The following is a 24,654-nucleotide window of genomic DNA, read 5'->3' on the forward strand; positions in this document are numbered from 1 at the left end:
GCTCCCCCGCTCCCCACGCGCTCGCGAGCCCGGGAGCGCGCCCGACAGGAGCGCGCGGGCTTCCCAGTGTGGGCGGGTCGCTCCGCCGCCTGAGGAAAAGTTCTGCGGCCAAGCCCAGCGACTCTTGGCCCTGAAACTAGCTGTTTCACCTTTCTTTTTTTCTTTTTTTTTTTTTTTTAAACTCCGCCGACGGCCCCCTCCCCAGCCTACGGGTCCGGGCTGCTCCGCCGGTCAAAGTGCGTGCGGACCAGTTGGCAAAGTTGAGGGCGGCGACGTCTCTGGGAACAGCTGTTTGCGTTCGGGGCGGAGGCGGCGCGCGAGCTCCTCGGGCCCCGAGCCAGCGAGCCTAGAAGGAGAGTGGAGGTTCTGGATCTCAGGAAGGGAAAAGAGAGAGAGAGAAGGCGAGCTGACGCGGGGACGCGAGACTTGAGCTTCCCCTCAAGTCCCGTCGCGCTCTCGCCCCTCGTCGGCGACCTCAGCCCGCTTATAACGACCCCACCTCTCCGGGAGCCGGAGGCCCGCCCCTCGAGGAGGAGCGCAGGGGAGGAGAGCGCGAACGCGGATTGGGTCGCTGGGGCACCCGTAGTTGGGAGCGGCGGAACGCGGGCCCCGGGGACGGCGGGTGGCGCCCGCGCTCCGAGGCTGCGGTGGGCCTCGTGGTGAGCTGGGGCCCGGTTCTCCCCGCGCGGCGAGCGCGAGCCTCGGCCGGGGCCGGGGGCGGCCCGCGCAGCGCCTGGTCCAGTCATGTGAGTCGGGTCTCAGGCTCTCAAACAACGAGGTCTTGTTTCCCCGGGCGGCCCTTCGCCCGCCGGTCTCTCCCTCTGCCACCGCCCCTCTCCCCCCCCACCGCCCTCGGCCAGGGGCGTGACGCCCTTAACTCGCTCGGGGCCGGCTGCGGACCGGCGGAGCCGGTTCTCCCGTCCCGGGGTGGGGACGCGCAGGCTCCGGCAAGGAGCCTGGCGGCCCCTGCAGGTAGGACGGCCGCCGTGGAGCGACGGAGGGCTACCGCCGCCTCCACCGTCGGGGGCCGCGAGCATCCTCTTTCTGGTGGCGCTTGAACCGTGGGGTGTTGTGAAACCGTAGGGTTGAACTGCGGCCACCGCTGCCGCCTCCGCCTGCTAGAAGCGGCCAGCCCTGGTTAGCTTATGACTTTAATTTTTGGTCTTGCCAGCTGAGAGATCTGTTGGCTTTTCCAACTGTCTCTTGCCTTGAGGCTCAAGAACAAACTGTATTAACTAATAGTCTCGGAGGACCCACAGTCTCCCACCAGAGACGTCTTATGTTTAGTAATTTGAGTGGAAATAACTTGATTTAACGTGAACTTTATGAGTTTCTTCAAGTATCCGTTACTGTAACCTCACCTCCAAAAATGCCAGAAAGGAATGGATGATCTTCTCCAACATGTTCCTTATTTCTTAACACTGATGACAATAACAAATGATACATTTTTAAAAGCTATTTTGTTTAAGGGAGTTTTAAATCCGTTGCAGACTTTTTTACTCTAGTGGCAACAGAATTTCAGTTGACTGCTTTCAATCAGCTAAATAATAAAACAGGATGCTGTGTGTAACAGTGCTGTGTGTAACAAGATTCTGAAGCTTGCATTTCGGACTCTAAGAAGATGTAAATCATGCAAACATTACCTTTTTAGATTCTAAATAAACTTGTTTTTTCTTTTCCAGGGCAGACTACTGGAAGTCACAACCAAAGAAATTCTGTGATTACTGCAAGTGTTGGATCGCGGACAATAGGCCTGTATGATGATTCCTCTATTAGAGAGTCTCCTAATACTGTGTTCATGTGAGATGTTCTTTGTTGATCTCAACTGAGAGCTTACAAAGTACTTTCATATGCGTTGCTCTTGATTTTTCAAAACATCGAAAAATTTCTGTTGTGTTTTCGTTCCTTGTAGGAAAGTTGTGAGCCTTCTTTATCATCAGCCCAAATTTGATTATGTACTAAGCCAAATTATTTCTCTCTGGCCCTTCAGTCACATTCAGGAACTGGACATTGGGTAATCACATTCATGTTTATGAAACACCTAGGTTATGACAGTGCTGTTTGTAGTATTGTTATATACAAAGAAAAGTAAAAGCAGAAAGTCCTTAACGTGTAAAAAGAAACGTTATTGTAGTTTTTCTTGTATATTTCTGCTCTATAGGTAGTTAAATATATTTAATGTAGAGCTTTATATTTCTAAATGCTTAAATTTGAAAGACATCATTATCTTTGTCATGGAATATGAACATAGCAAACTTTAAGCACATTATTAGTATATCTTTTAGTCCAAATTCACCTTTTAAGACATAAAACGAAAGGCACCATTGATTTTTTTTTTACCCCATCTCATGCAGTACATAGTAGATAAATGATAGGGTATTTTTAGATGTATATTTGTATCCTTATTACTTGGTAGAGGTGGATGGGTAAAAGAATAATAACATCATCTATAACAGTGTTATGTTTCTTTGGTAGACATTTATTATCTACAAAGAGTTTGAGGAATTTTTCAGTTTTGTCTTTTTTTATTTCTTTTTGAATAGTTGCTAAAGTTCTTGACTGTCTTGTTTGATTTTGCCCATCCTTACCAAAAAAAAAAAGTCACAAGTTTTCAAAGCTACACAAATCACCGATAGCCTCTCTTCCTTGAAGTATGCAAGCAATTCAGTGAAGTTTTTGAGTTACCTAGAGAAAATCATTCTTTCTAGGGTTGTCTTTCTTCATTTCCTTGAATGGCTAATACACATTGATTTAACCTTTAACTAGAAACAATTTTATTTTTGATTGGGCCTTTAATATCCTCTGTATAGTAAAACCAACTTTAGGAAACCAAGATATGAAAAATAGAGGATGAATATTTGCTTTACGAAGTCACACTTTAAAGAGGAATTCACAGCAGTACTTTAGAGTAACTCAGCACGTGCATTAGGTAAGAATTGATTGACAGAACTTTGCAAAGTTAACCAGAAATTTGTTATTTCATACAACACATTTGTAATTTAGAGAGCATCCTGGCTGTTAAATAGGTAATAATATTCACTCATCAGCTCAGTCCCCATCCATCCAGTTACCATCATTCCTCATAGGTTACCCCTCTTTTCATTTTCTTGTCTGTGTTTCCATATCTGTATCTAAATGTTTCTGTAGATTCCAACGTGCATAGAAGGTAACATACTGTTTACACTGTCGTTCACCACAGTTTTATTTTTTTTAATTGGACAGCATATCTGGATGCTCTTTTTTCGTCAGTGTATAAGGAGCTCCTTTGTTCTCTATTACAGCATCCTAATTTTAGATTGCCCTGCATAGGAGTTTTACATTTTGTACTATTACCACATTGTATAATAGTATTTGTTTACAATTTAGAAGGCATTTTTTAATGCCTACTTTTCTCTCAATTTGGAGAAGTTGAGAGTCATTGTTTATTCCTTTTTTTTTTAGCATAATGTGGCAAATAGAGCAGTACAAATTCTAGACTCATCGGTTGTGACATTTTATGTTGACGGGTGTTTTTCGTTGTTTTTTTAATTTAGTTTATTTATTTATTTTTGGCTTTGCCGGGTCTTTGTTGCTACACTCTGACTTTCTCTCGTTGCCTCACGTGGACTTCTCATTGCAGTGTCTTCTCTTGTTGCGGAGCACAGGCTCAGTAGTTGTGGTGCGCTGACTTAGTTGCTCCTCAGCGTGTGGGATCTTCCCAAACCCGCATCTTCTGCATTGGCAAGCAGGCTTTTCACCACTGAGCCACCAGGGAAGCCCCAAGAGGTGTTTCTTGAAGTGTGAGGTGTTTGTTTTTTTTTTCCACTCCTCTTTTGGCTTTGTGTCTTGCTTGAGCCCTCATTACAGTCATGTTCACTAGATTAGTCATCCAGGGTACCTTGTATTCTTCTCTGTTAATATGGTCATCATAGTTTATTTTAAGCACCAAAGGAAACCTTGTCAGAGGGCATAATAATAAATAATGTGGTTTAGTTCCTTAGCATCATTTGATTAAAAGGGCCAGTTTGCATGAACATTAATTTTATCTTTTCTGCCAGTTGTACTTCAATTTTGTTATGTTCCATTTCCCTATTTACTGTTACTTTGCTGTGAACATTATGAGGTGTAGTTTTCCTTTGTATTTTGTCTTTTTTTTCTAACCTTCAAGAGCATTGAATTTCATGAAAGAGGAAAGAATCACAAAGAAAATGTGGCGAAGAGGATCAGTGAGGTAATCTAGTTTGTTTCTTTCTTTGCCAGTTTTTCTCTGTAAATATCAGCCCTTTATCTAGCATTCACTTTTATATGTGTCTTACATAGATTAAACAGAAAAGCCTGGAAAAGGCAAAGGAAGAAGAAAAGGCATCAAAGGAGTTTGCTGCAATGGAGGCAGCTGCCCTGAAAGCATACCAGGAGGATTTGAAAAGGCTTGGCTTAGAGTCAGGTAAAAAAGCAGCCAGCATGTTTTAAAAGTAACATCACAGGTCGTACTAAGTGAGCTCTTACCGTTTCCATAGAGAAGTTATATGCTCGGTGTACTCCTAGTGCTTTGTATATCACTAGGGCTGTGTATCAATAAGGCTGTGTATCACAGCCCTATTTAGACTGTGGGACTTTTGCTTATGCACTTTTCATTTTGCTTTTGAAGCTTCATCTTGCAGTACCTCCGTTCACAACAACTGTATCACGCTAGGGGTTACCTAGCCCTTGCTCTTAGGCCAGTAGTTCATTTCAGAGACACTTGAGTTTTTTATGGATCCTAATTTTTTGGCTAAATGGATCTATTCATTTAAAAAATAGGCCTTGCCTTATAACCCCAGTTCACTTTATCCATACCATCAAAACTATGAATCATGTTTGTTTATGTAGTTGAATTATAATGAATTAACCTTTTGTGGACAGATAATTGACTTTACTACTAGAAAGTAGATTTTTATTTATTTTTTTTACTTTTTAATTTTTTTATTTACTGTTAGACACATTATGTAAATTTAAGGTTTACAGTACGTTAGCGTGATAGATTTATTGTAATGTGATTGCATTCTAGTAGTATTTATATTACATAGTTGTATGATAATCATTGTCTATATTCAAACTGTGAGGTAGATTTCTGGGTTATTTATTACTTACTGCAAATTTGTACCCTTAAACAGCGTCAGTCTTATCCCTCTCCCCCCCATCCCCTGTTAACTACCCCTGTTTGCTCTGTTTTTTACAAGTTTGACTTTTCTAGATTCCGCATATAAGTGATAACGGTATTTGTCTTTCTGTATCTGGCTTATTTCACTTAGCATAATGTGTTTAGGGTTCGTCCATGTTGTTGCAAATGGCACAGTCCTTTCTGGTGGCTGAATTGTATATATGTGTATGTGTATATATGTGTGTATTAAAATGCCATAGTTTATGTAATTAGTCTCTTCCTGATTAACATTTAGGATTCTTAGAGTTTTTTGCAGTTAGAAAGACTATTTCAGTGGGCGTCCTTACGCAGGCAACGTTGTCACAATTTATATCTGTAGGCTCAATTTCAAGAAGTGAGACTGCAGATTTGCAGTGCAAATGTTTTATAAATTGATTGATGAAATCAAGCTGTCTTCACAAGTGTTGGGCTGATTTACACTTTTTCTAGAAATTATTTTATTAATTGATGTTGGAAATAACTATTCCTTTGGAAAAAAGCAAAGCCGTAAAAACTTACCTATTTTTTACACCCATGTAAATACCTGATGGATAAGACTAACAGTGGGTTTGGCCATTCATTTCAGTGTTGATCTAATGCAAAAACAATTGTATGTATTTGCATTTCCTTGATTATTAGTGAAGATAATGTTAATTCTCTGAGTTACCTTTGACTTTTTGCCCATTTTTGAGTTAGAAAGTTAGATTTGTAAGGGACCTTTGTTAGGAACATTAACTCTCTGTCTTATTTGTTATAAAAATTTATCGTTTGTCTGACTTATATATATATTTTGGGATGTTCTCCTGGATAGTCTTATATTCTTGCATGTTTCGTTTTCCATATAGGCTTTGTAATAATGTATCAGGTTCCCAAAGGAATCTTGTCAAGCTTTTGATTGGAATAAAATTATTAAACCAGAAAGGAAAACTTTACATCAGCTACTTCACCCTTCCTTCACCTTTCTCTAGAGATCTCAGAGCCAAGCGTGTCACCAGTAACCAGCACGGTCCCACCCACCTCTGCATCAAATCAGCAGAAAGAAAAGAAGAAAAAGAAAAAAGACCCTTCAAAGGGCAGATGGGTAGAAGGCATAACCTCGGAGGGTCACCATTACTATTATGATCTTATCACAGGAGGTGCGTCATTTAGACATAAAGACAGTAGAAAATGATAACTGACAGTTTATTTTGTGTTAGAACTTCAGTTATTATCAGAACACTTGAACAGTGAGAGACTAACTTTACATTTTTGCCACAATGGTTAAAAAAAAAAACATCTATGTGCCCTTTAAAAATGTACCCTTTTCATAGTGATTCAAGGTCATCACTAAAGACTTAATAGTGGGTTCCTTGTATACTATAAATATAGATAAACTATGTGGCTTTATATTTTCCCGCTAAAACTTTGTAAATATTTTAACTTTTAGGGGTGTTCACATGGAGAAAGTAGAGAACAAGAAATAGAAAGGGTGGATGGTACATATATTCAAGGAATGGGTAGAAGAAAAGTTAAGAATGGTTGGGAAGGTAGGAAATGAGACTAGAGAGTTAATGAGGAGAAGAACCTTGGGCTACCAATATTGTGGAAATTATTAAGATCTCTAGTCACAGTCAATTTTTGACTACGCAGAAACAGTAATAATCTCTTGAGAGTTTGCACTGAGCTGTTAGTGAAGTGCATGTTGTAGTTCAGCAGTGAACCGTAATTATATGCTAAATATTGTCTTAAATTTACATAGTAATTACTTATTAATTACATTTTCCCCCTTCTGCAGCCTATTTCTTGCTGCCTTTGTTCACCATCCTACTTTATATACTGTTTCTCTTATTAATGCTTGTTTTTCATTCCTGTGTATTTCAGTTCTGTCTTGAGTCATTCATTCCATCTTTCACTCTCCCCTGCCCTAAGATGTCAGAAGGCCTTCTCATGCCTTCAAAATTTATCAAACCTGAATTCTAAGAAGTCTTTAAGGGGAGCCCTACCTGGCTCTAATACTTCTTGTGGAAGCACCAGTAACTTCTTATCCTTCATTCTGTCCTCCCTTCTTGGTTACATAGCATTCACATGTATGCTGCACAATACTACTAGGGTATATGTTGTTTCTTTTATCTTTGAATTATGTTTTAAACCACAGACACATAATATTCATGTTGAATATATTGTAAATATTTGCCAAATTATTTTGGAAAGATTTTACAAATACAGTATATTTTGCTTTAAGCATCTCAGTGGGAGAAACCTGAAGGATTTCAAGGAAACTTAAAAAAGGTAACTGAAGCACATTAATAGTATTTTCTTTATTCTTTAAAGTGATTGGCGTTTGGGATTTTTGTTGGGTTTAGTTAATCGGATTTGGTTGCAGATAAGCCTCCCAATCCCCCCAGGCACTTTGCTCCTTTCTTTCTATAATCCTTTTGTTAAAAGGGTGGATGGAAGTGGAAAAGTGTTGTCTACCCTAAAAGTCTGTGCAGGGCGAATGTTATTAGTTGATTTGCAGTCAGTTTCCATTTACATATCCCAGTCAGTCTGCAAAGAACTGTCCAGATGTTCAGAAGTGAGATATTCCATTCATGAAAGGTGGCTCATGACTAACACAAATCAGCTTTCTGGCCATGATCAGTACCAATTCCCAGGTTTCCATAGGAAAGGAAAGGTTGGCTGACTGTCTTAGTTATCTAATATATAACCACATCTTCAGTTTATGTTGGGTTTTTTCCCTCCCATTAGGCAACAGGGAAGACTGTGTGGATAGAAGGGTTAAGTGAAGATGGCTATACCTATTATTATAATACAGAAACAGGGGGTAAGTAGTACTTTTGATGATCTTTTAAACTGTCTAAAATTGTACCTGACACTGTTCATTAGTCTGCTGGTGAACTGTCTGAACTTGAGAATTTTAGTATGCTGCTGCTGCTGCTGCTGCTAAGTCGCTTCAGTTGTGTCCGACTCTTTGCGACCCCATGGACAGCAGCCCACCAGGCTCCTCTCCCCACAGGATTTTCTAGGCAAGAACACTGGCGTGGGTTGCCATTTCCTTCTCCAATGTATTATTTTTTATAATTTAAAAGCATTAATACAATGGAAAAGCAAAGAGGTTTCTATAATATACTGAGCTGTACATTATTATTCTCAAGTGACACTGCATTCACAAATTCTACTTCGAAACTCATTTTTACTTTCTCCACTGTGATTGGTTTTATCATGATTATTTTAGAAATATAGTCATTACTTTGGAAGATCACCTCATTCAACTTGCCCTCTCCTTTTTCAAAAAACAGAACTGAAGCTACTTTAGCAGCGGTGAAGACTGTCTAATTTTCACTTTTACTTTAATAATTTTCAGTTACATAAATATTTAGAAAACATGTAATTATTATTCCCTAATTATTTAAGTTTTTCAAATTAAGATTTTATCTAATTTCATAAAACTAGTCTGCAGTAATTATAGTTGATTTCTTCTACAGTTAAATTTACCAAAATAGCTATAGTATTGGTGTAACTCTGAGATGGTTTTTGTTGTTGTTTTTTGATTCCTGCTATCCAAAGATTGCTACATAACATTAAGTCTTTTAGGAGGAACAGGCCCTTTTCATCTCCAAGTAGATACCCAGTCTGCCCAATGATGACCGTGGTTCTATCTCAGTAAACCTGATACACTAAATCTGTATAGACATAAAATAACTTATAACTCAGGGGCTAGATCTGAGTGAGCTCAGCACACACCTTCTTCCCTTCCTAGCTCTGTGATTTTGGGCATCCTCCCTTACTAGCTCTGTGATTGTGGGCAAGTCACTGAACCTACAGTTGCTCTTAAGTAGAGTCGATCGTGTACTCTGTGAGGTCATGATGGTCATGTGTCTGTAAGGTTCCCCAAACAGTGCCTAGTACATTTTAGATGTTTAACAAATTTTTCATGAAAGCTCTTTTGTTACTTGTGTGAAATAGAGGCAAGGAAAAGTAATGTTTTTCATTAGTGCTAGAAAGTTCCCTGCAGTTAATAAGGGACTGGACCAATGTGATTATTAATAGAGCCCCTTTTACTCTTAAAACTACCAATGTGATTATGAATAGAGCCCCTTTTACTCTTAAAACTTTCCCACTTGAAGGAGAAGGCAATGGCACCCCACTCCAGTACTCTTGCCTGGAAAATCCCATGGATGGAGGAGCCTGGTAGGCTGCAGTCCATGGGGTCGCTGAGGGTCGGACACGACTGAGCGACTTCACTTTCACTTTTCACTTTCATGCATTGGAGAAGGAAATGGCAACCCACTCCAATGTTCTTGCCTGGAGAATCCCAGGGACGGGGAAGCCTGGTGGGCTGCCGTCTATGGGGTCGCACAGAGTCGGACACGACTGAAGTGACTTAGCAATAGCAATAGCAATGACTGAATAAAAACCACCTCAATTCTCAGACATTTACTGAGTTGCCAGTTTCTACACAGAATCCTGTAGGAGGCTAAACAGAGAAGTTCAAAGGGTCAGTCAGGAAGGTATGACAATAGTTAAAAGAGAGGGGCTACAGGTCAAGTCTAGATCAGGTCTTTACATCTGAAAGGTTACAACCCAAGTCTCAGAAAATTTTGCAGATGGCTTCACCAGCAGGCTGAGAAGACCACATCCCCACCTTGGCTTCCTCCAGACAGCACTGGAACTCAAACTCCTTATGTGGCAGCCCTACAGTTAGTGCAACACCAACTAGGGTATTCTCTCAACCACATGATTTTACTGAAAACTCAACCAAGTGGAATATTTTCGGGTTTTTAGTTGTTATTTTTTATATTAGCCATCTGTTGTTTAACCACACGTGCATGATCATACCACCCTCTCTTGGCTTGGTTTTTGCTGCCAGTTACTCTCACTAAAATAAACTACCTACTTTTGATTCAAAAAAAAAAAAACTTTCCCAGTTGAACAATAAATTTTAGAGTCACTTTTATTAAACTGAAAATAGAGAATAACTGCAAGATAATAAGAGCTGCTGTCATTTTACTAAAAGCCCAAGAAACCACTGGGTGGCAGTATAGTTCAACTGAGGGTTTTTTCTTTTCTTACGATAAAATGACTTATTTATTCAGATCCTTGCCATATTATTTCACTTTGTGAAGATCCCAGGGAAATTTCGTAATAAGTAAATTTCAGAAAATCTCCTGTGTGTCCATTACCACGTTTCCTGAAATTGGTGGTGGTTAAATTTTGAGTCCTCAGAATGTATTACCCAGTTTTTAGGTCTCTTTCCATTGGGGCTGTAGTTGATCTAGTGAACATCTAGTGAACCCAGATTGCTTGAATTTAATTTCTGAAAGCTAATAGCAAAATCTTTGAGAATGCTTATTATCTTCTTGATCAAGTGATGGTGTGAAACAGATGCAGTGTTGTCACTTAATATCTTGCAAGTGGTAGGAAACATTATATTGGAAATTACTTTTAAATAGAATTGGTAACTAAATAAGGTGACTGTTAAAATGTGTTGAATAGAATCCAGATGGGAAAAACCTGATGATTTCATTCCACACTCCGGTGATCTGCCTTCTAGTAAAGTCAATGAAAAGTCACTCTGCACCTTAGAAGAGTCCAAATCATCAGATTCACATGGTGAGTCTGATGGCGAACAGGAGGCAGGAAAGGAGAAGAAAAAAGAAGAGATCCCAACAGAAACACAGAAGCTAATAATAAAGTTTAAGGTAGGTTCTTGGTTCTTTACAACAGTTTGTTAGTTTATAAAAAGATCTATAGACTCTTCAGCTTTCTGGTAGAAGGTGGAAATAAAACCAAGATATGCATGACTTTTGGCACCTGGGTAAATGATACCAGCAAGATAGTAAATTGATTTTTAGACCTCCTAAGTTTGAGCTGCCTCTGTAACATCCAGAGAGCTGTCTGAACATGCATGGATGAATGTCTAAGGCTAGAAATGTCAACTTGAGTATCATCAAAATACTAGTAGTAATTTAAGTCTTAGAACAGATGAAGTAACCTAGAAAAATTACTTTGGGAAACATTTAACTTTAAGTGAGAGAGAAGCCCACAAAGCAGAATGAGGAAAGAATGATTAGAAAGGTATGCAGAGAAGCAGAAGAATCCAATATCCCAGAAGCCAATGGAGTAGAGAGCGTGCATGCCAAGTCGCTTCAGTCGTTTCCGACTCTTTGTGACCCTGTGGACTGTAGCCCGCCAGGCTCCTCTGTCCATGGGATTCTCCAGGGAAGAAAACTAGAGCGGTTCAGTAGTTCGGTTTAGGTAACCAGGGACTGGACCTGTGGCTCCTGCGTTGCAGGCGGATTCTTTACCACTGAGCCACTGGGGAAGCCCTGGAGTAGAGAGCATCAAGGACTAACTTGGTCTAGAAAAGAAAAAATGTCCTTTGAATTTTGCAGACAGGAAGTCCTTGATATCCTTTTAGTGGTTAGACCAGAGTTTCAGGAGGTAAAACTCAGGTTACAAGAGGATGGAAAGTGGTGCACAGTGTGTGTGTGGGGGGGGTATGAAATGAAAAGTAGAAATTAAATGATAGGATGGTGGCTACATACTGACTTTTAATTGTGAGAGGTCTGTAGTGGTGATGTTTTCCTTAAGAGGAACTCCAAAAGAATACCAACAGGGGCAAGTGAATAGGTTACTCATTCTCTGTGGAAAGGTCAGGCTTTCATTTTCTATAAGGCTTGACTGTAGATGAGTTGCTGTCAGGGAAGAAGTCATGCCTTTTAGCCTCAGCTTACTCATGTGTAAAGAAATCAAGATTGTTTGCTGAGAGGAACTTTGGGGAGCTTGACAACATTAACAGACTGAAATAATCCCTGAGCCAGGTTGGGAGAGGAAATGAACCAAGAAAGAGGATTGACAGGTGGTGGTGCTGAGTGCCCAGCCGTGGTGGGAAAGTAAAACCAACATTTTAATAGTGTTAATAGTATTGCTGGACTTCCCCAGTGGCACAGCACGTAAAGAATCCGCCTGCCAATGCAGTCTCTTGCAGGAGATGCAAGAGACTTGGGTTTGATCTCTGGGTTGGGAAGATCCCCTGGAGCAGGGTATGGCTACTCACTCTAGTACTCTTGCCTGGGAAATCCCATGGACAGAGGAGCCTGGCGGGCTGCAGTCCATGGGGTCTCAGACACCACTGAGCACACTCATACACAGTAGTATTGCTAGTCCTCCTGCTTTTGTGACCTTTCTAGGAACAGTCAGGAGCCTGGATGCCAAAGTGGACAAGATACGTAACATTGATCCATGGTTGAGTACTGGCCTGAGAGGTGAATGAATATCCAGGATGCTGGAGAGAGGGCGCTTGCAGCCTTCCCTAGGGTCTTGTCTTTGCCTGCAACTTCTCTACCCACCCCATAAATCTTGGTGGAACTTAGGGTGAAGAACGTATCCAGTTTGTAAAAGCAGCAGCAACGCTTTTTGTGTAACACAAATCTCAGTGTTTATAGGTAACCCAGCATCCAATTTGGGACAGAATTATTAACTCCAAGCAAACAAAATATTTCAAAGTATCCGGCCACTTGCCAGAGAAATCAGTAAACACCTTGGTATTACTGGTCTATAATATTTCTATATTCAGATTTGAACATTGCTTTAAGCAAAATATGGAGTCATACTGTAATAAGGTTTTATTATCACTTTGCAATTTAATCTGTCACAGAAAACATCATTAAGTCTTCATCCACTGGAATAATGGGTGAATAGTATTCCATGTTATGAATATACAGTGATTAATTCAGCCCTGTGGAGCTGTATATTTATTTTGAATAATCACTAAAGGGACCAGGAGAAGAAATAACTGGAGGCACATTACTTAGCAGTGTGTTACAGTCTCTGCTGAAATTGGATATCATAAATTCTGAAGGCTAATCAGTTTGTATGTTGTGTGATTCTTTTTGTGGTAACACTTGACAGACCGATGGTTGGATAGATTTTTAGGTTGGAGATTTTTAGATCTTTTACAATAGACAGGCATAGGGACAAAGATATTTAAGGGAGATAGCAAAGGAATGTCTGTGAAGTGATTCTCTGTGGGCTGGGGCCTGATAATGAAGAATATGAAGTCTAGATGAGACCAGCAGACTCAGAGCACAGGAAATTAAGGTAGCAGAGATAGCAGCAAGGTTGAACAGGAAGTATAGAAGTAAGGGAGCCAGGAAGCCAGCGGAGTAACATTGTGTTGGATTTGTAAGATTTCACAAATTATTGTTGAATTTTAAAATCAAGTGTAGAAAAATCATGAATAAAGCATATTTTTGAAGGAAATGTTATTCAGCAAAAAGAAAAAAAAGATTCCACAAGTGGGGAATTTCTGAGTGATGACCTAATTCAAATTAACAGGAACAGAAATGTGAGGATTTAATATTTGACTACTACCTATGCACCAGGTGCTACATGTGAGGAAAATACCTTACTAGGTCACTGAAATATAGTGAAGGCCAAAGTCAATGGTTTTGTGCATCACAAAACTGAGGGTCTGGAATTTTTCAGCTCTAGGATGACCACAAGAGTTTGAATAGAGAGAACGTGTTGCCTGAGTTAACCAGTGTCACCACTTCCATGGAGTAGTGGCCAGAGGTCATTAGATCACCAAGTTTGGAGGACAACTGTATAGAAGGTGGTACAGGTCTCAGAGGAGGCGTTTATTGCAAAGTAAAAAGTTTCACGTCCTTAGTAAAAATGTTTATTTTAAAAATGACATGGTCTGGAAGCAGTCATGATTGCTAGAGAAAGCTGATGCTGTGTCCTGGTTCTGTGATAGCAGCAGCATAAGATAATGTGTTAACATCCATTCAAAGGATTGCAAACAAAACAGAGTCCCAGGACTGCCACCCGTGGTAGTACAGTTTGCAGAGCGGCTAAACCGAGCCACAGGGCTTTATTATCCCAGTTGAAGGGGTGCCGTAAAAGCACCAGCTCTCCCCAGGGGCTCTGCAGAAGCTGCTGCTCCTTCAGGGATGTGTCTTTTCCTAATTTCATGTCATTACCAGTTGTATAGGCCAGTAAATTTCTGGCAGTGTCCTCAACGTGCAGATGGATTTCAGTTAACTTTAATTGGCTGAGTGTTAGTCATTCAGTCGTGCCCAACTCTTTGCAACCCCATGGACTGTAGCCAGCCAGCCTCTTCTGATCGTGGAATTCTCCAGGCAAGAATACTGGAGTGAGTAGCCATTCCCTTTTCCAGGGGATCTTCCCAACCCAGGGATCAAACCCGAATCTCCTGCATTGCCAGCAGATTCTTTACCATCTGAGCCACCAGAAGTTCTTTACGTAGGTAATGGGTATAGAAGGGTCCAGTGACATGGCATTAAATTCAGAAGGGGTGCAGTATAAAGGAAGGTCACTGTGGGACATGTGAGGAAGGAGAGAAAGCAGTGAAGTGGAGGAGAGAGGATAAATAAGGTCTGTGTATGTCTCTTAAGTGTCAAACAGGTAGAGGGGTCATGGTATATTTCAACAGCCTTGGCCATGGTATGTTAGCATTTTAGACATAATGAAAAACCTAATCAAGCATTAAAGAAGTCCTTTCATGTTCATTTGTTGTGTTACGTGCAAATTTGAACTATTGTTTTAATGCATTATTATTTATAGATCAGAATCAAGACTATATTAAAGAAATTTTGGGTCCTGGCAGTTTTCTTTGAGGTTTGTTACTAATATTTCTTGACTTTGACATTCCAGGAAAAAAATAAAAATAGTAATAAAAGAACTGAACCAGAAACACAGAAAGAAAAAAATACCCAAGGGAAGAATTCATCAGGTCCAAGTGAAGAAAAACCCAAAGAAAAAAATACCCAAGGGAAGAGTTCATCAGGTTCAAATGAAGAAAAACCCAAAGCTCATAAAAAGCCAAACCCATATGGAGAATGGCAGGAAATTAAACCAGAAGTTGAGTCCCAGTAAGTACCTGAAACTTAATCCAACAATTATAACTTAATCCTGTCCCATATTATTATAAGTATTTTATGTCCCAGTACTTCTGTAATTGTAGTACTTAATTTCAGGAATACGGTGCTCATTAAAAAGTGTAGCTCATTTCATTTCTAGAGTGGTTTTATTTTCTCTAAATATTTTAAAATGTAAACTAATGTTTATTTTTTAAAGTAAAACTAAGCATTGTTTTCATTCTTACAAAGACATGACGTTTCTCTTGACCATACTAACATGCCATATACATATGAGTATTTTCACACTCACCATGGTTATTCTATCAGAGAAGCAAATGTCTGCATATGTAGCGCATGCTTCATGGAATCTATCTAAAGGCAAGAAAACAGCCCTTGTTTTGTTAATGTATTGCAAATGGCTTATGACACTTCACCCAAGGTTTTAGGTTTTTATTCATAAAGCAGAATGGTTTTATCAGCTAAACAAGGTCATGGTAGAAATGTTACCTGGTTTACATGATTAGCTTATGTGTTCATATCACTTATTGTCTTTGGATCATTTACACAGTGAAAGGAAAACGTCACCCACGCTTTCTCACACTGGTGTTTCTTAAATGCTTAAAAAATATCTTTGAGTGGGAAAAAAGTATCTGTATGAATCAAACGGTTTTTCTCCAAAACACTAGTGCTGTGGATACTTTTATAGTGAAATTATTCACTGTTAAACTGTACTTTGATGGAAAAGTCATATTTTTTCACAAGGTGGAGGAGTGCAAGTTTTGGGCAACTTCATATACGGTGCTGATGAGAAGTGATTCCTTAGTGATAGCATACAGAATATACCTGAACTATTAAAGTGTCTTTAGTAAATATTCAGGTTTTATTTATGTTATTTAATGAAATATTAGGAAATATGTATTTAATGCTGCATAGTGCCAGGGACCAAAGTATATCGACTATGTATATTGAAGTTGCAGAAATAATAGACTGCATTAATTACTTGGGCTCTTAAGTGATTTACAATAGGAGAATGGTCTTCCTGTACCAACATCACCTATACTTTAAAGTTGAGATTTCTTAAAATTTGAGTATCTTGTTTTCCCTGTGATAAGTTTACTGAAAAGCCATTTTTCTTAACATCAACCAGTTTAACAGGTGATAGATTGTGTCTGACTTCCTAAGTAGATTTACTGGTGAGGTTGAAACTTTTTTCCATATGCCTGTATTTATTAGTGTTTTGTATTTACTCTTCTGTGAATTGTCTGTTCATATGCTTTGCAAATTTTTCTGTTAAGGTATTAGTCTTTCCTTACTTGCATAAGATTTCTATGTAGTGCAGAAGCTAACCATTTATTAGTAGAAGAATTTGTAGTTTGACTTTTAATTGTGCTTAGAATGGTTTTAGATGTGTCGGATTTTGTAATGTTTAACTAGTTGATTTCTTTTCTTTTCCTTTGTGATCGGTTTTATTGCTATTACCCATTTTCATTTAAAAGTCAAGTTTATACTTATATTTCCTCCTGATTTGTATGGCCTTACTTCTTTTTTGTGTAATTATTTAATCCATCTTTAATAATTTTGAAACATTGTATGGGATAAGATTCTAAAATAATTGTTTACCTTCCCTGGCAAACCAATTCTGCCAGTACCATTCTTCCTCCCGCCTTTTTTTTTTTCATTCTTCCCCATTCTTAAGTGGCCTTTTTTTAATCTGTGTTTAACTCTTAAATTTACCAATTTGCTTCTGACTACCTATTGTTCCATTAATCCATCTGTCTTTGTGACAGTACCATAAAGATTTAATTACTGTGATTTAATATATCCTTTTATATGATGCATATTGATATCTCATGGTTTATCCCTATATTTTTTTTCCAAATTTTTTAAGTAGTCTCTTCCTATTTTTTCCCAGTTAGTCATTTGCAAGTGTTCAACAAGTATAGAATTTATATAAATATTACAAATAAATTATGGCAACAATATTGTTTTCAGTATTTCATATTTTCATCAGAAAAATATTGTTCACTTTTACTCTTTTTACTCATGGCATTTTGTAGGCTTTTCTATCCAGCTTTTGTCTGTAAGTCTCATGCTTGCAACCCCAGGACTAAAAACAGTGACGGGCACATAATAGGTGTTTGTGAGCTCAGTCACTCAGTCATGTCTGACTCTCTGGGACTCTGTGGACTATAACCTGCCAGGCTCATCTGTCCATGGGATTTGTCTAGTGGTTCAGGGCACCAAACACAGGGGCGTGTGGCAGCCCTGGATCCAGGGGGTGTGTCACCACTTTAACTCCAGTCACTAGGATCCCACGGCTATGTGGTCCTCAGCAGACACTGCAGGGCTTCCCCAGGGGCTGTTGGGGTCTTCAGGAGCACTTCCAGGTTCAGCAGCCAGCGGCCGGGACAGGCAGTGGTGGTGGCTGGCTCTGGCAGGGTACAGAGACTCAGCTGCAGGGCCAGCTGAGATGCCTGTGTGTGTAGTGGGCAGGCAGGCAGCAAGGGCCAGGGTCAGCTACAGGTTCACCGGCAGCTTCAGGGACCCTGGCTGTTGGGGTGCTTCCTCATGGCTGCACAATCTCCCCATGAGTATAGACACTGTGGTGGAGGATGGTGTCGGGTCAGGCTGGGGGAATGCCTGTGTGCTGCCACAGGGATGGTTCCTGAGGAGCAGGGTTGTGCAGGCCAGCGACAGAGAAGACAGGACCTGATTCAGGCCCACAAGCCAGCAACTGCAGAGACCCGGACTGTTGGCATCATCTCCTGTGTTCATTGCTCCCCTCTGGGCAGTGGAGGCTGGTGATGGGTGGCAGGACAGCAGCGTGCAAGCACACCACTGGAGGAGCTCACCTCAAGCATGCCAGCAGCCCTGGCGTCAGCCGTGGGAGGGCAGTCCAGGCTGCCATCTTGCACAGCACCCTGAGCTGACTGCAGCAAGGAGGGCAGAGGGACAGAGGCAGCTGGCATCCGCGAGCACGAATAGCTGTGCACCAAGGTACCTGCTGAAATCTGGGGCGCCCGCAGCAGCTGTGAGGCCTCTTGGCGCTTTCTGCAGCGGCAGAAGCGGCTTGTTTGTCCGTAGCACAGGCCACTGTGGACCGCAGTCACTGCCACTCCTTGGCTGCTCTCTGTAGTCCCGGGCTTTTTTCCCTTTTCCTATCCATCTCTGTAGGTCCCAGCTTCACTGCCGTGGGTGGGATGAAACCTAAGCAGGACGTGGCCCAAAAGATTGCATCAGCTGGGCTTATCCCTGTCGTCTTTTCTTGGTGAGGGGAAGTCTTTCCAGCTGGGAGGTTTCCTCTTGTCTCTGAGCGTTGTCGGCCTGGGGAATGGGAGGATGCAAACAAAGGGAAGTTGTGTTTCTTCTCTTCTTTTGCAATTATTCTCATGGTGTTTCATCCCATTATGTTGCTTAAGTTTCCTAAATGGACTCAAGCAGTTTTTCTTCAAGGATAGCTGTCTAATAGTTGATCATTTTGTGGGGATGGAGACTGGGGTCTCCACTAAAGGCTTTTTAAATGTTTTTCCTTATTGAAACAGCTCTTATTTTTAATTGTCTGTTGAATTACATACCCATTTATTAATGGATTTTTCTGCTGCTTCATTTCTACCTCTGTAATTTTCTTCCTCTGATTCCTCTTAAGTTTCTTTGTGTTTGTTCTTTATTCAGGTGAACACTTAAGACTGTTGACGGGGTGAGGAAGGGGTCTGTTCTTAGTTCTTACTGAAATTGATTAAGACAGTATTGTGTCTTAATATAGACACAATAGTGTCTAAACACTGACACACTGTGTCTTAGTATTTCTGTCCATATATCACATAAACTTTGAAAGATGCTTTCTTGATTTCATTGTTTTTGGAACAGTTTAATATCATGTGTTTGCTTACTTTTTTGACTTGGTGGTTTTCCAAAAGGACTTATTTTTCAAACTCTTAAGTAGGTTGGTTTGTTTTTTCACCTTTATTACATTGTGTTCAGATACTATAACCTTTACAACGTTTGCATTTTTAATTTGGAAATGACTATGGTTTTGAGGAAGTGCTTATGTAATTACTTTTGAACTTATTTGAAAGGAAGATATATTCTCTGTAATATATTTTATTTATAGTCTCTTTCCTTTCTTTCAAACATCTTTTCCTCTGATTATGTCACAAGGGTTTATTCCCTACTTCATTGCCACTTCTGTTAGCTTCCACTTAGGAATTTCCTAGGACCATGATTTCAGAAACAGACTCATTCTTTATTTTCTCTCTCCCATAATCCTAGTTAGGAAGTAATACTATGATTTGATCACTTTATCAAAATACAACACAAAACACCAAGATGGTGAAATAAGTGAGTCTGTCATAGACTTTCTTGGATAGAGATTCATTTGTCCAGCCGTCAAACCCTTCATTTCTCAAATCTTTCTTTGCTTGGCTAATGGAATATTTTAGTTTCACCTGGAAGCAGAGGAGTCTAGGGGAAGGGATATAGGTTTTAGATCAACACAGGCCTAGGTTTTTTGTTTGTTTGTTTTTTAAATATTTATTTATTTGGCTGTGCCAGGTCTTCATTGTGGCGTGCAGGACCTTTAGTTGTGGCATGCAGATTAATGAAGCGTGTGAATTCTTAGTTGCAGCACTTGGGGTCCAGTTCCCCAACCAAGGATTGAGCCTGGCTCCCCTGCATTGGGAACACGGAGTCTTAGCCACTGGACTGCCAGGGAAGTCCCTGGCCTGGGTTTTAATCCAGGTAATATTACTGCTGTAATGGTTTGGTTGACCAAGTTATTTAACTTCTCTCTAAGCCTCAGCCTCTGTAAAAATAATGAAAAGCCAAGAATGAATACCCCATCAACTTCAGGGGCTGCTAGCCTTCTTGGAAAGCACCATTGTTGGCAATCTAAGGGAAAATAGTGAAGTAGGAAAAGCCAATAAAAGTTGCATTTGTCATATATGTTTAATACAGTAAAGAAAAGTTTGGAAGGCATCTGTATTCAGAACAAATCAGATTTAAGACCTATTCCAGTAAGCACACCTGTTTCCTGCATCCCCTCGTCAGATTCTGAGGAAATGTTATATAACATCAGGATCTATTGAGATAGCTTCTTTGTCATGTTTTGCTTTTTCTAGTTTTGAACTATACATTACAGGTTTGAAATTTTCTTTGTTCTTATATTCTTTGTATTTACATATTTTCTTTTATGTTGTTTTTTGCAGTCCTAGCAAGCTTCCTATTTCAGTTTCTAAAATTATTACAGTGCTTAGAGACCTCTTTAAGCCTGTGAGCTTATCCATGTGTATATAGAATGGACCATGAAAGGATCTCTCAGTACTGTCACCATGGACCTCTCTGCACAGTCTGTGTGAGAGGGAAACAAACTTGTTAACATGTACTTTTCAGATAATTGAATGGAAGAGCATATATTAAATTTAAATTCTAAGCAAACACATAGAAATCATGTCTCTGCAGTTATCAAGAGCTATAGTTGATGAGAAATCACTGTGAAGGCCTCTGACTTTTGTCTCCACTTTCCTCTGACTTGCCTGCCTTTCTCAGGCAGGGTCTCCCCCCTCCGTAGCAAAGCTCTCGGCTTGTCTCATACTGACAAAGATTCCAGCGATAAAGAAGTGCTGCTTTACCAGTTCCCAAAGTGGCCCTGTTTAGCTTTCATCAGATACCCAGTTCCCACTCCTGAGCTAACCACTGTGAATTCTGACTGGACATGACCTGAATTAAGCTCAAAACTCAGAGAGGAAGAAAGAGGTCGTTTCCAAAAGGGGGGGAAAAAAAGAAAATTTAAGGCGTTCTAGTACTAAAAAAGACACTAGAAAAGCCAAAATGGAATTATTCTACTCTAGGTGCCTAGTGCATAGTCTGGTTTGTAGTGTACATTCAGTAGGATGCTCCTGTAAGAATGACTACTACTTGAGGAACTTGCCTAACGGTCCAGTGTAGGCCTCCGTGCTTCCAGTGCTGGGGATGCCGGCTCAATTCCTGGTCAAGGAACAAAGGATCCCAAATGCCATGCGGTGTGGCCAAAAAAAAAAAAGACTACTACTCTAGATCTACCATTACCTTTCAGACTTCTCCTGGCCCCTGGGAAAGGTTTTCCTCTGTTTCCAAGGATCAAGATGAATGACTACATTACACGGGTTCTTCTGAGATTGGGGGGGTGTGATCTTTACTAATCTTCACTGTTCTTAGATGGGGAGTTCTCAACTCTTGATATCTGAGACTTCTAACATTTAAATCATCCCTTTACCTTTTTATTCCTTTTTCTCTCCTGTCATCACTCTTCGTTTCATGCTGACCAGATAATCTTTTGGTTTCAAGTGAAAAACTTGAGTTACTTTAAATTTTAAGAAGAGGTTAATGAAAGTTCCCTGGCAGTCCAGTGGTTAGAGGTTCCGAAATTCCACTGCAGGGAGCCTGGGTTCAACCCCTGGTTGGGGAACTAACATCCTCACAAGAAAAAAAGAAAGGAAGAAGGTTATTATTCAAAAATTCCCAGAAAGGTTCTTCCTAAAAGCCACAGGAGAGGCAGGAATTGGGCTGGGCCTCACAGATGACTGGAAACAGGCCTGAAACATTGGCAGGATTTTCCGTCTCCCATCCTGCTTTTCTTTGCAGGCCTTACTCTCTTATCTCTACAGAACTCCTTTCTCTGAGTAGGACAGTGTATGGTTCCCAACAAGTTTTATATGCTTAGCCACTAGAGAGGTAAATATAATGGTCTTCCTGGTCCATGTTCAAAAAGCTCATGGGTGGCATGAATGGCTATGGTGTGACTTAATGCTCTTTCAGAGACCGGTTGACTATGTTGAGGGTAGAGACTATGATAGGCTCATATTAATCGGGTAATGATCTCTGGACTAGTCATCTGATTAATTATAACAGCCAAGTAGATAGTCCTACTACACCAGGACATTGAGATTCCATGGTTTTCATCCTGTGCTGTGAAAGCCTTCAGAATTCTCAGTCCATCACAAAATCCCTTTTCATAGACACTTCTCATTTATATATGTTCTTATACTGCTAAGTTACTTCAGTTGTGTCCGACTCTGTGCGACCCCATAGACGGCAGCCCACCAGGCTCCCCTGTCCCTGGGGTTCTCCAGGCAAGAACACTGGAGTGGGTTGCCATTTCCTTCTCCAGTGCATGAAAGTGAAAAGTGAAAGTGAAGTCGCTCAGTCGTGTCCGACTCCTAGTGACCCCATGGACTGCAGCCCACCAGGCTCCTCCGTCCATGGGATTTGCCAGGCAAGAGTACTGGGGTGGGGTGCCATTGCCTTCTCCATATATTCTCATATATAAGTACAAACGTTTCCTTCAATGATATACCCAGTAGGAACGAAGGAATAGAAGGGATTTTTCCTTGTGTGTCCACCTGTATGGATGCTCAGTACCTTAAGTGATATTATAAAATCAGTATTTTAAAATAATCGCCTTCTCCAAAATGACCAGCTTCTAATTTCCAGTATTATCATTAGAAAGATGACCTTGAGGTTTTGGTGGACTCATATATTATGTAAAAGTTTGTTTTACACTGTCAAATAGTGGTTTTATTTTTTTTCTTTCTATTCCAGTGAGGAGGTAGATTTGGAGCTTCCAAGCGCTGAAAATGAATATGTATCAACTTCAGAGGCTGATGCTGCTGGGGAACCCCAACTGGTTTTTAAAGAAAAAACAGTCACTTCTCTTGGAGTCGTGGCAGATGGAGTGGCCCCAGTCTTCAAAAAGAGAAGAATTGAAAATGGAAAGTCTAGAAATTTAAGGCAACGAGGTGATGATCAGTAATTATAAGAAAGCTTTTAATGTGTGTTTTTTGGACATAATAGAGACTGTATATCTGTAAAAGCTCCTCTGTGTTTGTTTTACATTATTTAAGTGATAAAAATTTAGACTTACTCTGAATGTATTTTATGTGAATTTAAAATAAATCTTTTTTCATGTGAAATTGATTTTTGTTCCTAAAATGGAAGCCTACCACATTGCATTGTAATACAGTGTATTATCTTCAGTGTCTAAAAACTGCTAATTATGTCATAATATAAGATGCTATGTATCTGTTATTTAAAACGTTTATCCCATTCTTCCTCTTATGAACACACTTGTACTGCACTGAAAATGAATTACCTTTGCATACTGATATTATCCAAGAAATAAGAATTATACCACAAAAGAGAAGATTCATAGCCCATGATGATTCAGTTTTGAGGATCCTGTCAGAAAGGCTGATGTAGAAAGTATGTGCATATCTTGCTTAATTTTTTCAACTTAAGGTCAAGGACCAAGAGCCAGGACTGTAGCTCAGGTTGTGGTTAACAGGGAATGAAAATCGGACCAAAGGAAGATAGGTGTATCTGCCTGGTTCAGCGCAAAGCAGTAGCCATTGCATCGGCATTTGCAGCTTCAGCCAGGCACTGTGCCAGGAACTGGGGGTGTACTGGTGAACAAGATATGTCTCTGGTCTTCACAACTTCTCATTCAAACAGAATCTTTTTCCCCAGTCATGCACTCTGTGCACCGGCCTTATATGTACTGGAAAATATTTTTTAGGGTTTATTTAAAACTCTGTAGATGAAGTCTTGAACAAAAATAGTAAGGTCTCTGACCTCGGTGAAAAGTTGTGGTATTTCTTCAGACAGATTGGAAATTTCCCATTTCCTGGTTAAATTTCTTAAAAAGTGGAACTTTCTTATTTAATCCATTTGAAATAGGTACCTTCCCTTTATTATTCCAAATTCTTAAGATTATATTTTTATAAGTTGTACAGTAGTTAACATTTGGCAGTAAATATTTGTCTTTTTAAGGTTACTAGTGTACATGTAAGAAAATTATAGCTAATTAAAAACTTTTATGAAAGTCAATTAAATAGTTTTTATTTTTTCTTCTAATACTGATCAGTGTCAACTTAGCATTGGTGAGAGAGTATTTGGAGACTTGTATTGTCTAGTGTACTTAATTGAGTATTTCACGAATGTATAGCATTATGGAGAAGTGCATTCTGGAACCCATTTGTCATCTAGCTAATAAGCAGTGGGTTTTGCTACTAGGCTTTCCTCAGTTGGAAAAGATAATAAGACTATAAACGGAACACTGCTATGTTTCACACATGTATTTAGCTTATATAAAATATGCAAATTTAAAGACATTTTCAAAACCCCACCTTATCCTGTGAAGTGTTTCTCTTTGATGCATTCTTTATCTCCTTTACCTTTGTAAGATGACAGTATTCCCAAGTTTAAAGGTCAGTTTGCCTTAAACAGAGACTGGTTTTAAGGATTGCTCAGGAAAGATTTGACAAACAATTTTAGTAAATCAAATCATGAAAAATAATACTTTTCTATTTGCTTTGAAAGAATAAGTAGAAAATATACCAGCTTTAACTTCCTGGATTTTTGCAGAAGTTAAATATTTGATACCTTTTCTTCCATTACCTTTCTATTACATTATTTTGCATATCAGATCAGTCGCTCAGTTGTGTCCGACTCTTTGCGATCCCATGAATCACAGCACGCCAGGCCTCCCTGTCCATCACCAACTCCCAGAGTTCACTCAGACTCACGTCCATCGAGTCAGTGATGCCATCCAGCCATCTCATCCTCTGTCGTCCCCTTCTCCTCCTGGCCCCAATCCCT

The 24,654-nt window shown here is 40.0% G+C and overlaps 1 protein-coding gene across 1 annotated transcript; it reads left to right on the plus strand.

Annotated features, from left to right (window-relative positions):
* Positions 1–583: 583 nt before the first annotated feature.
* On the plus strand, positions 584–24,181 carry WBP4 (WW domain binding protein 4). Its single transcript, XM_010846157.1, has 10 exons — positions 584–746; positions 1,683–1,755; positions 4,148–4,210; positions 4,300–4,423; positions 6,127–6,294; positions 7,380–7,426; positions 7,886–7,961; positions 10,634–10,839; positions 14,819–15,036; positions 22,600–24,181. Coding segments are annotated over exons 1-10 (1,188 nt in total). The 5' UTR covers positions 584–744; the 3' UTR covers positions 22,811–24,181.
* The last annotated feature ends 473 nt before the right edge of the window (positions 24,182–24,654 follow it).

This window comes from Bison bison, unplaced genomic scaffold (assembly GCF_000754665.1).
Source record: "Bison bison bison isolate TAMUID 2011002044 unplaced genomic scaffold, Bison_UMD1.0 scf7180017864232, whole genome shotgun sequence".
Classification (NCBI taxonomy): Eukaryota; Metazoa; Chordata; class Mammalia; order Artiodactyla; family Bovidae; genus Bison; species Bison bison.

What these genes read in the sequence shown, in the direction of transcription:
- WBP4 (XM_010846157.1), top strand. An exon ending in TGGCGAAGAGGATCAGTGAG is followed by an intron (nt 4,211 to 4,299) that starts GTAATCTAGTTT and finishes TGTCTTACATAG; the next exon opens with ATTAAACAGAAAAGCCTGGA. An exon ending in TTCAAGGAAACTTAAAAAAG is followed by an intron (nt 7,427 to 7,885) that starts GTAACTGAAGCA and finishes CCCTCCCATTAG; the next exon opens with GCAACAGGGAAGACTGTGTG.